This window comes from Xenopus laevis, chromosome 3S (assembly GCF_017654675.1).
Source record: "Xenopus laevis strain J_2021 chromosome 3S, Xenopus_laevis_v10.1, whole genome shotgun sequence".
Classification (NCBI taxonomy): domain Eukaryota; kingdom Metazoa; phylum Chordata; class Amphibia; order Anura; family Pipidae; genus Xenopus; species Xenopus laevis.
Window position 1 is genome coordinate 78,315,943 of NC_054376.1, and position 12,346 is coordinate 78,328,288.

General features: G+C 36.0%; 1 protein-coding gene across 1 annotated transcript; it reads right to left on the minus strand.

The window, feature by feature from the left end:
* Positions 1-290: 290 nt before the first annotated feature.
* On the minus strand, positions 291-9,907 carry LOC108713095 (leiomodin-2). Its single transcript, XM_018255845.2, has 3 exons — positions 9,548-9,907; positions 3,367-4,683; positions 291-751 (listed from the first exon to the last, which is right to left on the minus strand). The coding sequence occupies exons 1-3, from the start codon at positions 9,818-9,820 to the stop codon at positions 725-727; spliced, it is 1,617 nt and encodes a 538-aa protein (XP_018111334.1). The 5' UTR covers positions 9,821-9,907; the 3' UTR covers positions 291-724.
* Between the last annotated feature and the right edge of the window lie 2,439 nt (positions 9,908-12,346).

Below are 12,346 nucleotides of genomic sequence, written 5' to 3' on the forward strand. Positions count from 1 at the left end.
AGTATTTTGTATTTGATTCCAACTAAGACAGAATTCATCCTTATTGGAGGCAAAATAATCCTTTCGGGTTTAATGAATGTTTAAATCATTTTTAAGTATATTTAAGATAGGAAGACATACATTTTGGAAAGATCCCTTATCCAGAAAAACCTAGGTCCCGAGCATTCTTCATAACAAGTCCCATGACTGTACAATTCTTTAAATATCCAAATATGGCTTACAGTTTTTCTCCAGCATAGGCTTCTTAAATTGTGTGTACATTTTTTGTTCTGAATAAATTAATGCACAAATGAAACAAAGATCACTTCTTTTAATAAATTTAGTAAAAAAAAAAAAGTAGTTGCAACAAAAATGATACTCGCAAATGATTTTGGATATTTTGCAAACATTTAAGCAATATATTCTTTTTTATGTTTTCAGTTTTCAAAAAGGAAACAGATGCCTTTATTTCATATTCGTCAAAATAAATAAATCAAAATAAAAAAATGGAAACAAAACTTTTTAGTGCAAAGTTACTTGTGATAATTATCCAACATACATAAAAAACAATTTTATAGTACACAGGTAAGGAAAAATGCCAAATAAAAAAGTGTACTCCATATTTACAAATACTCTTTTAACAACCATGTGCTGTACTAAAATATCTGTGTTATACCCAAAAACGCATTTAAATACATATGCTCTGCAACAGCATTCAGTTGATTTTTCTTGTACAGTTCGGGACTTATTGAAGGGATTTTGGAACTTCCACCTACAAAATTGAAGAAAGAAGTGATTGAACTGTTATGTACTATAACATTTACAAACAGAATATCACATCACAAAAATTCCAGTCTCAAAATACTTGAAAACTGCAATCATTTACATATCTTTTGTGTTATATAGGGAATATATAGCATAAAAGTTGCAAAATGTACTGTATAATACTATAAGAATAAGGGATGCACCAAATTGTTTTCAACTGAAATTAATCTGAATTAGACAATAAATATGTACTTTAAAGCCCTAGAATACCTAATGTGAATTTTTTTTCTTGAATTTGATTATGGAAATTGTAATAAAAGTATATACAGGTATAGGATCCCTTATCCGGAAACCAGATATCCAGATAGCTCCGAATTACGGAATGGCTCTCTCCCATAGACTCCATTTTATCCAAATAATCCACATTTTTAAAAATGATTTCCTTTTTCTCTGTAATAATAAAACAGTAGCTTGTACTTGATCCCAACTAAGATATAATTAATCCTTATTGGAAGCAAAACCAGCCTATTGGGTTTATTTTATGTTTAAATTAATTTCTAGTAGACTTAAGGCATGAAAACCCAAATTACGTAAAGATACATTATCCAGAAAACCCCAGGTTCCGAGCATTCTGGATAACAGGTCCCTTACCTGTATAGCGTTTTTAGAATTCTGACCAGTTTTGGAGGATTCAGTATTTGGCTCGTCAAAAAGGATTGCGAAAATAAAACTTTATAGTTGCACCACCAGTATTTACATCCATACTAACTAAAGTCTCAGTTTGTAAATTAAAAGAAGACTACTGCCCAAATATTTTTACAAGCTGGAACAACACCCAGAAACCGGTATATGAGCCACCGACATGCTACATAGATATGAGGGATATATTGTGGCATTGTATAAGCTTGTAAAATCTTTGGTCTCCATTCCCTGATGAGTGCCTTATTTTATGTGTTTAAACAAGATGTTTAAACAAAATTTATCATGTTTTTGGGCTATCAAATAAAAGTTATGTTCAACAGAGACCTTATAATTCCCACCTCCACTATATACCTCTATACATTATACACTATAGTCAATATTGAAACATAGAAACAAGTGGTACAACAACAAAGTCCTATTTTCCCAGCCCTGTTTGACTGGACATTGTATGGGTTCTGTGAATCATGTGACAAAAATGACATCAATAACTCAAATTATCATAATTTATGGCTCTTGAGTATCATTGTTCTAATAAGGTAAAAGCTGAGCAATATAACTATTTCATAAATACTACCTCCCCAGTACTAAGCAAATTTTGCAGAAATTATTTTGGGGTATGTCCTTTGAAGTCTGCTTGCATATTTTACCTTTTCTGTGTTTTACCATTGTGATTCCTTCCCCTTTCTCATTCCACCACTTATCTACTTTCTCCTCTCTGTCCACCAAGTTTTAAAATCCTGGCAGCATGTTGGAAGGCCTGTATCGCCTGGGTGCTGGGGTACGTTGTCACAACATTCTAGGGATGTGGCTGGTGGATACAGCTAAGAACAAGTCCCAATTGTTTGCTCATAGCTGGTGTAGAAACCTTTTTAAATCTCAACTTAAAGGGATGTCAAACCTTATGTTGAATAATGAAAAAAGGAATGAAATGGAATTGGTATCTGTCTGTCCTTTGCTAATCTCTGAATTTCTGATGAGACTACATGTATTATTGAAACAATGTTGCAGTAGTTAGTTCCCCTTTAGTCAAGACTCCACTGCCCACAATGCCTTAATTATTCTGTCATTAACATTAAAAAAAGAATAATCACTAAATTGGCATTGTGGTAAAGGTTACTGGATCACGTGACAAAGCATCAAAAAGAGAAACTTACTGTGTTAAACTCCAGAATACCTTTTGATCCTGCACCTCAAGGTGGTTTAAGAGTCCACCAGCCGTAGCTTTTTAGCAGTGTTTAAACAGATAGACATGTATAGCTTGTTCCCTCTCTCTCTCTCTCTCTCTCTCTCTCTCTCTCTCTCTCTCTCGTAACCAAAATGGAGTCTGAATTATTTTTAGAAAGCATTTTATTTTAAATACCCATTATGCTTAAAAGTTTAGTCCAAGGAAGAAAAAAAAAACAAGTTGAGTGCAAGACAGAAATTCTATAAGCTGTAGTTTGGTATTACCTGGTGACCCAGTATTAAAAACACTTCTCTAAGGATACTGCTTACTTTGCTTTAATAATTTAAAGAAAATAGATACTTCATTCTGGCCATAGCACTTATGATTACTTTTGTACTGTGTTTCACTCATCATCGGTTGGTTACGTATGTGTGTGACTCATATAACCTGCTCCATCATTGTACGCTATGCTATCGTTGTAGGATTACAGGTAGCACAGTCCCAAGTAGGATCATGTATCACCTTTGATGAATTATTTACAGGCACTTCCTGGGCGATCCCGTCACTCACCAAGCACATCCCAGAAAATAGAACATGCCTTTAACTACAAAAAAAATTCTTCCAAAGCAACATCTACCAAATTTTTCCTCATGGGAATCTGCATTACTAGGCAATGCCTCATGCAAGTTGTAGCCACTGGGTCTTGCACTTTTACCAGATAATTATTAACCTTGCCGCTTACTCTGCCAATTTACCTTCTTCAGCTGTTTTATGTTGCTCCCTCTAATAGCATCCATAAGATTATCATGTACAGATTTCTGGGGAGTTGAGGGCCTGGACAACTCTTCTGGTTTCATTTCAGAGATTGATCTCAAAGAATTTTTTAACTCTTTTAAAATATTATTCTGTTCCTTTTTGCTTTTTTTCCCTTTTGTTTTTTTATGCCCATTTTGCTGTTTTTTTGCAGATAATTCATGTTGTTTGATAACTTCTGCAATATTTCTGGTGGGAACTTTCTTTTCCTGTTGAAGTGTTACAAATATTGAAGGAGGAGGAGGGGGTGGTGGAGGTGGTGGTGGTGGAGGTGAAGGCGTTGATGTGTTTCCAGGCTGAACCTTTCTAGCTATTTTTGGAGATGTCCATGGTGAATCCCTAGGGGAAGAGTATGGTGAAGCCCTTGGTGTTCCTCTTTGCAGCGTTTTGGTCCTGAGGTTAGATGTGGGATCATAACCAGATTCCTTTTGCTCCTGCATTCTTTTCTGTCTTTGTTTATCCATATTCCGGGTCAGAATACTTGTCATGGACATACGTGGTCCTGGCAGCTCAAAGTGATATCCTAACTTTATAATGCTAGTATTGTCTTTGAGCAATTTTGCTATTTCCATCTCTACCTGACTTCCCATGATATGTCTCTGGTTATGGAATCTCAGTTCCGTCAGCACATTATTACTGTACTGCAAAGCCCTCATAATAGCTATTATGCCTTTTCCTGTGATAAAGTTAGATTCTATGTTCAGACTTGTAATACTTCTATTGACTCGAAGCATATTAGAAATTGCTATTGCAACATTGTCATCAGCATGTGTATTAGCCAAGCTAAACACTTTAACGTTTGTGTTATCTTTCATAGCTAGTGCAAAGGATAGAAGTGATTCTGGTGTGATGTTCTCGATGTTATTTAGATTGACTTCCAAAGTGTCTGGGTCATTGTTTTTAATATTTTCTAGCGCATCATCTATAACTGTCGGGTTGGAGCCAGCAAGGCCAAAGGTTGCTTTATTGCTTGGAAGCTCATTGGTTTGTTTGCCATATTTAGCACCAATGCTATTGTAACCATTGGATGAGGCTTTATTATCACTGATTCCATTGATTGTTATTGTTGGGATGCTGTCTGAACTTTTTCTAGCTTCAGTGGTTTCTTCCTCGTGGTTACTTTCTTCCTCATCACTTTCTGTTTCCACCTCCTCTTCCTCCTCTTCATCTTCTTCTGTATAAATTTCTTCAGAAACCTCACTGTTACTTCCTACAAAATCTTCTTCTTCACTTCCATCTTCTTCCTCCTCCTTATGATTCTAAAAATAGAAATAAAAAATGTTCAAACTTCATATGGGATCTCAGAGAAGGACAGATAGAAGAATGACCTAGTGTATATATGTGGCATCCTGCTTAAACTTGGCTTTTATCATTCTCACCAGTAAAACACCATTCCCAATATACTATATATGAAGATTTATTATATTACATATATTGCTGTGGAATTGTTTCTGCATTGATAAGCTTTCTTATCGCAATCACTTTGTGTGAGGGTTACTCACCCTGGTGGCCTAGTGGGCCGGCGGGGACGCCTGCCGTGCTCTCGGCAGGGACGCCCGCCATGCTGGTCTTCTTCCTCTGATGCACCGGTTTCCTAGAGCGCGTGCGCCGCGCCTCTGCTTTAGTTATAGGTACATTGGCGCTGGCATAATGACGTCAGTCAATGGTGCCAAATTCAAACTATATAAAAAGGGGACTTGGGATCTTTTTCATTGCCCGTTATAGGTTCATCTTGTGAGAGTTCCTGGTGCTATTTCTGGGTAATTACTGTGTTTTGATACCTGTTTTGACCCTGCCTGCCTGACTTTTCCTGACTTCTGTGATCCCGACTTCTGCCTGGTAACCGACTATTCTGAGTATCTCAGAATATCTCATCTCTGAGTATAATCAGTATTCCGACCATTCTTGGTTGATCTCCCGGCTTTGACCCCCGCCAGTTCGACTCCGTTTGAATTCTGCCTGCCCCAACCCAGCCTGATTTGACTACGCTTTCTGTCAACGCTTTGTACTGAGACCTTCTGCCCAAAAGACTTCGCTTTACCATCGTGCCCCTTTGCTTGTCCAGAACCCTTCGCTTGACACCTCTCTTATTAAGACCTGGTGGCACCCGATTAGCCGAGGGCTACTCCCGAGGTGAAAGGCGGCTGTTAAAGGGTGCTTAGCATTGGTTCTGGATTTAGGGTGCCGACCGTGACATTTTGTTTAGCAGTCCTAGTAGATCCTAGTGGATGTTCAGCTGTATTTCACAAATAGCTTGTATTACTTACCATTTAGCACTTTATGGTTTAATCACACTTCCCTAAACCAACATTTTGTTTCTAGTATAAGCAACTGAAATGCTGATGTCAGCTTTGCATGCTGACTCATGTTTGAATCACTATTAAGACCAGGTAATATCTAACAATTTACATTATTTGTGTATTGTTTACCACAAAAACTGTTAACAACTGTCACATGAAGAATTTTCTCTGCCACAAAAAAACGAGTGGAAAAGATGCGGTCAGCAGCCAGAAAGTCCACACAATGTGCACAGTGACAAGCAGATCCGATTCATGAGTGTTAATACGCACTTGTGGAGTCATCTGCATTTTTTTCTGTTGGCAGAGAAAACCCATTAACAACCACCAACACACTGACACCTCTTCAAATCGAAAGGGTCGAAACCTGCTCTGTTCTAGAGAATCTACTGTACAAGTGGCCAGGACAAAGCAATTTTTAATCTGTGCATCTTGCCGATAGTCTATTGTGGCAGTAATTTATTTTTTTATAAAACTAATTTTGTGCAAATGCCTTAGTTAAGGCAAATGGCAAAAAGGTTGGGGAACACTTAGTTAAATGGTGATCTCTAAGGTGTGCGCTCATGTCTGTGCCAGCTCACAAATTTTGAGCCCAGAGCACACAGCAAATTGTGTTGTGCACAAAGAATTTTGTGTGGAAACAGAAAACTTTGTATTAATTCTGACCTGAGCACACAGTTTTTAAAAACCGCAGACAAAGGTTTTTATGCAGATAGCCGAGAAGGTATTAGAGGAAACATTGATGATAATATATAGCCATATATACAACTATATATATTGAGGGGGTTATTTATTAAAGTCCAAATGCTAAAAACTTTATTTATTTATACCCTGTGGCTGCAAAATCCGAATTAAAAAATCCACCATCTTAGACCTGCCGAGGTTGTGTATAAGTCATTGGGAGAGGTCCCTATCCTATTTGGAAGTTTCTCTGGTCTGCTCTGGAATTAGCACAAAAATCTGACTATTTTGGGCGTTTTGGCCAAATATCCAAAAAAAAATGTTGGGGGAAGAAGCCTGAAAAAATTGTATGATTCTGAAAAATCAGATGCAATTGTGCTGAAAGTTTTTCAAGTCCGGTTGGCGTAATTCCCAGGGTTCTACACATGAGTTCTGTAGACATACTGTATGTGTGTTGAGCCTATTGACACAGGGCTGTAAGGGAACCCTGGAACTACTGCCTGGTCTGTAGGTGGCAGTAGTTCCAAGGTTCCTCTGCATCAATAGTTGCAACTGCACTCGATTCAAAATAGGAGACATGAAAGACTGAGAAATTATAAGAAAGTGCAAAGAGTAAATTTGTATGCAAGTACCTTTGATGAATGTAGTTTTATGCACAACTGACTGCGGGGAAATTAGCGTGAACACAGCTGCACTTGCATTAGTAAATGGCATCTCATGATTGCTTGTTCATTTTCCTTGTTCCTAAATATATAAACAATTATACGAAAGAAACTCTTTGTAAAAAGTTCACAATTGATTTTTTTTTATCTTGCCAACGTATTCTTTTTAAGGGCTCAAAACCATTGTGTTTTTAACAGGATCTTAGGCCAATAAGTTTTCAAATGGCTGTAATTTCAAGTACAAAGCACGTCAAAAGTGCAGTTTTGTGAGAGAAAAGCAGGTGACATCCAATTGTTTCCTCTCTATGCAGGCAAACAACTTTTCAGAGTGCAAACAACATATTTTTTAGTATTTTGTTATACTCATGTTACTCATTGTTTTAGATAACAAAAAAGCCTTATTTATTGAGTATAGAAATTGTATCTGTTTAGTATATAAGATATGAGCATAAGTTGCAGCTCTCTATTTATGCTATTGGGGAAAAGTAGAAGCCATTGTCATAAATCTTCATCATTACACTTTGGACACGCACTCCAGGAACTCCTCGGACACATGTAAGATCAAGAAAAAGCTTTATTTCAAATGAAGTAACACCTTACACATTTCGTGTGTTTCCACACAAAATCATAGGTTATAAATGTTTTTACCTATGATTACGCATGGAAACACACGAAATGCGTAAGGTGTTATTTGATGTGAAATAAACCTTTTTCTTTGATCCTACACCGCGTCCGAGGAGTTCCTGGAGTGCGTGTCCAAAGTGGAATGATAAAGTAAAGTGTTGTCCCTAAGCTACGGGTTCGGGGCGCAGCACCCAGACCTCCAACAGAAAGCGGTGAGTGACCCTGGCTTTTAAGATTGCATATAAATTAGTTAAGTAAGCAAAGGGTTCGGGGCAGTTGCACCCGAACCACATCCTAAACTTGGTGACCATCTAAACTGCTAATACATAAATGTAAAACTTTAATGATTAAGAAAAGACACTGAACGCAATAATTAATTAAGTTGGTAGTACCTGCATTTACCCGATATTAAGGGGGTTATTTCTAACGTAAAATCCCATCAACTTCAACTGCATGAATAGACCTTATTTATCATTAAAAAAGTCCGAAAAAATTGGGTCGGGCAAAAATCCGATAACTTCAGAGCTTTCCCTGAAAAGTAAGAATTTTTCGTTCTTTTCCACAAATACTACAAATTTTTAGGAGTTTTCTGACTTTTTCCGAAATTATTGGATATCAGTACGGATAGCTGTGCAGACACTGGGACATCTCCCATTGACTTATACAGGACCTCTAAAGCTTTGAGATGCATTTCGACTTCGGACTTTTAAGACCATCAGGCTTTATACATTACGAAAAATTCATAGTTTTCTTTTCTAGTCCGAAAACTACAAATTATTTGAATTTCAGATATTCGGAGCATTAAAAATAACCCCCTAATTGTCATAAATCTCTGTACAATATGACATGCTGTTGTTTTATGCATTGTTATGTAGCAAATATATTCTCAAGGACATTCAAGGTCCAATTGCATTAGTCAGTCAGCCTACACACTGCCATTCTCCTCTGTCTATCAAGCTGAATGTGATGATATGGTTAAATATAGACACAGGATAATGAATACTGATAACCAGCGAGGTTGAACACAATAAAATACCAGACATTAGTGCAGAAGAAACTAAACATTGTGCCGGATGCCTGAAAAATTCACAGTACTGTACTTTGATTCCTACTAAAAATAATTATAGAATACGTTTTTGCATGAAGCAGGGCAATAATTGTTGATGATTATCTGCTGTAATCTGTTTTGTACCAATGTTATAATGAATAAATGAAGACATTCACTACCAAATATACCTGCTAATCTTTATAATTCTTTTCCTGTGCAAGTAAAGCCGTAATGAATGATAACAACACCATCCCTAGTTCACATTATATAGTCTTTTAAAACAAGTAGACAATACAATTGTGTGTGTATATATAAACATCTATATATACAGATATGGGATCCGTTATCTGGAAACACCGTTATCCAGAGAGCATTGAATCCCAAAGACTCCATTTTATCCAAATAATCTAGATTTTTAAAAATGATTTCCCTTTTCTCTGTATAATAAAACAGTACCTTATACTTGATCCAAACTAAGATATAATAAATCCTTATTGGAAGCAAAACCAGCCTATTTGGTTTATTTAATGTTTACAGGATTTTCTAGTAGACTTAAGGTATGAAGATCCAAATTATTGAAAGATCCATTATCCAAAAAACCCCATGTCCTGAGCAATCTGGATAACAGGTCATATATATATATATATATATATATATATATATATATATATATATATATATATATATATATATATATATCGTATATATACAGTATATACTTTTCTGGTATAATAAAAAACAACTGAACTGTATCTAATTAAAGCAAGCCTGTATGCCTCTGTAATAAAACTATAGAAAGTAAGAACTTTACCTTATCACATGCACCAAGCTGCTCCTTCTCAATTAACTTTTTGGTCTCCTTTTCCCAATAAGCCATTAGTGCATCTCTGCTAAAATTTGCTGTTGGAGATTTTTCTGTTAGACTTTTTTGCCTCATTCCAACAGGGAGATTATGATCAGGCTCAATATCCCCCAGCTCCCTCTCCAATTCCTGCAACTCCTCTTCTGTTAATGAGGCCAGTAGCTCATCTTCATCAATATCTTCATATTTACTGATCTCTCTGCGGTATCCAAAGGAAGACATGGTCCCTAATATAGTTCAGGGTTCTGGAAAAACCAGACCTGACTAAAAATTATCTTAGGAGAAGGAAACTGCGATGTGATAAGTTTTCTGGGTTTTGTGTGAACAGCAACTGGTCAGGAAGAAGAGAATAGGCAGCCTATTAAGAAAGGCTCAATGGGTGTTCCATTGAAGGATGAAAGCATACTCTATTTCAGCCTCACGCGTCAGCTGGACACAGACACACAAAGTATGTGACATCACAAGTGAGTTCCAGGGTCAGATTGAGGGATTATTGACATGCAGGATGTTACCATATAAAGTTCAGCCTGTTTAAGAAAGAACTGGCATGTGCTGCATAAGACTAAATAACCTACACATTTTATCTTTTGTGATTATACAACAATTAAAGCAGTCAGCTAAATCACTCAACACAAAATAAAGAAAATAGGATGTTGAGAAAAAAAATATAACTGGAACTTTTTGTTCATTATGTTTAGGAACACTTAACTGGTATAAATATACCAAAAACAGAACTTCCTTGCATTTGATCTGCCTTATAAGCTGTGTCAGTATAATATACCTTGAAGCACAATGTACAGTCTTACACTTACGGGGTTATTTATTAAGGTCTGAATACAATTTTTTCAACTTTTCGGAATTCGACAAATAACCCCCTCAGTGAAATACCATTACAAATCCTCTTTTCACGTTAAATATTATATATTACCTTTTGCTTTATGGACAAGTGTAGATTGTAGGACAACAACGCTTTCAGAGATCCTATACCAGCTGAATAATGTATGACAGCCAGTGACTGCTCTGGGAAGGTGTCTGATTTCTGGAAACTTATTCAATCATTTATGGAGGCCCTTGTTTTTATCTTCCTTCTATCACAGACACAGAATACCACCGGCAGGCTTAAATATCACTTAGTAATTACCCAATGGCTGTATCCAATACCGATATGAGACAGACAGAGCAGATAGATGCATTTATTGAATAGAACAAATTGATGATATGTACAATGGTTACAACTGTATAAACAAAGGATATTCATTGTTTTTTTTTTAAATAATAAACTCCTATAATATCTTAGATAATACAGAAATCCTATTTGAACTATATGAACTGTGAAAATACCAGTAAGGATTTATATTAGGTGAGGATCAAAATAATATTTTGAATTTGAATATATTGAATAAAACAGCTCGTATGTAAACCCCTGCTTCATGTAAATAAACCATTTTCATAATAATATACTATTTTTTGTAGTATGTGCCATTGGGTAATCTTAAATAGAAAATAGAAAATTGCCATTTAAAAAAATAAGGACCGTCCCTGGGAACCTACAATTCATGGTGCACACAAACAAACCATACATATTAGGTCACATGAGCCAATTAACGGACAAACTTCTGTCTTTTACTTCCCCACTTCTTCCTGTTACAGTTAGAGTTGCAGTATTTCTGGTCAGGTGATCTCTGAGGCAGCACACAGACCATCACAAAATGAGGGCTCAAGGCAAAAGATGTAAAAGGACAATATTTACTTAAATATATATTCCAATTTGGTAAGATTTTTTAATATGCCAATTTAATTTAATATAATCTGTTGCTTAAGTATTCATTTTGGGGGTATAGTTTTCCTTTAACATTCAGTTATTATTATCCCAATCCTTGCCTGTAATTTGCCCAGGCCTCTCATTTACTTGTGAACTGGGCTCAGGTTCTGGTTGACCCCCATTTTTTTAAAAAAATCTGAAACTCAATCTAAACTCAAACTTAATACGGGTATGGGATCCGTTATCTGGAAACCTATTATCCAGAAAGCTCAGAATTACAGAAAGGTTGTCTCCTATAGAGTCCATTATAATCAAAGAATCAACATTTTTAAAAAGGATATCCTTTTTTCTCTAATAATAAAACAGTACCCTGTACTAGATCCAAACTAAGATATACTGTAATTAATCCTTATTGGAAGCAAAACTAGATTATTGGGTTTATTTACACATTTAAGGTATGGAGATCCAAATTATGGAAAGATCCGTTAACTCCAGGTCCCGAGCATTCTGGATAGCACAATTTTTGAATTCTAATGATGCATTTCCATTTATTATTGCTCTGAATCATACGCAGGAAAACTTTTTTATATACATTTACTTAACATAGACCTTGGAAAATCAATTTCTGGTGAAAAAAGGCATCAAAAAATAGATGCCCAGTTCATATCCCCCTAAATCTTACAGGGAACCACTCATAACCTTGGACTCAAAATTCCTTTGACTGACTTCTCATTTTACATAACAATGCTCATGTGTGATTAGAACAAATGTGCTAAGCCCTTGTCAGTATCTCCATTAGCAATGACTAGGTATGTGAAATATACTGTATGGTAGGTTGACCTGTTGGTTAATTTCATTAAGAGGTGGATTCACAAAGGTAGAGTAAAAAATTGTTGTTGGTGTCATTAAAAAATGTTTATGTAGGCTGTGGTGTTTAATTATTTATGTCCAATCAGTATACCTCTTTGTTTTGCAGCTGTCCAGCT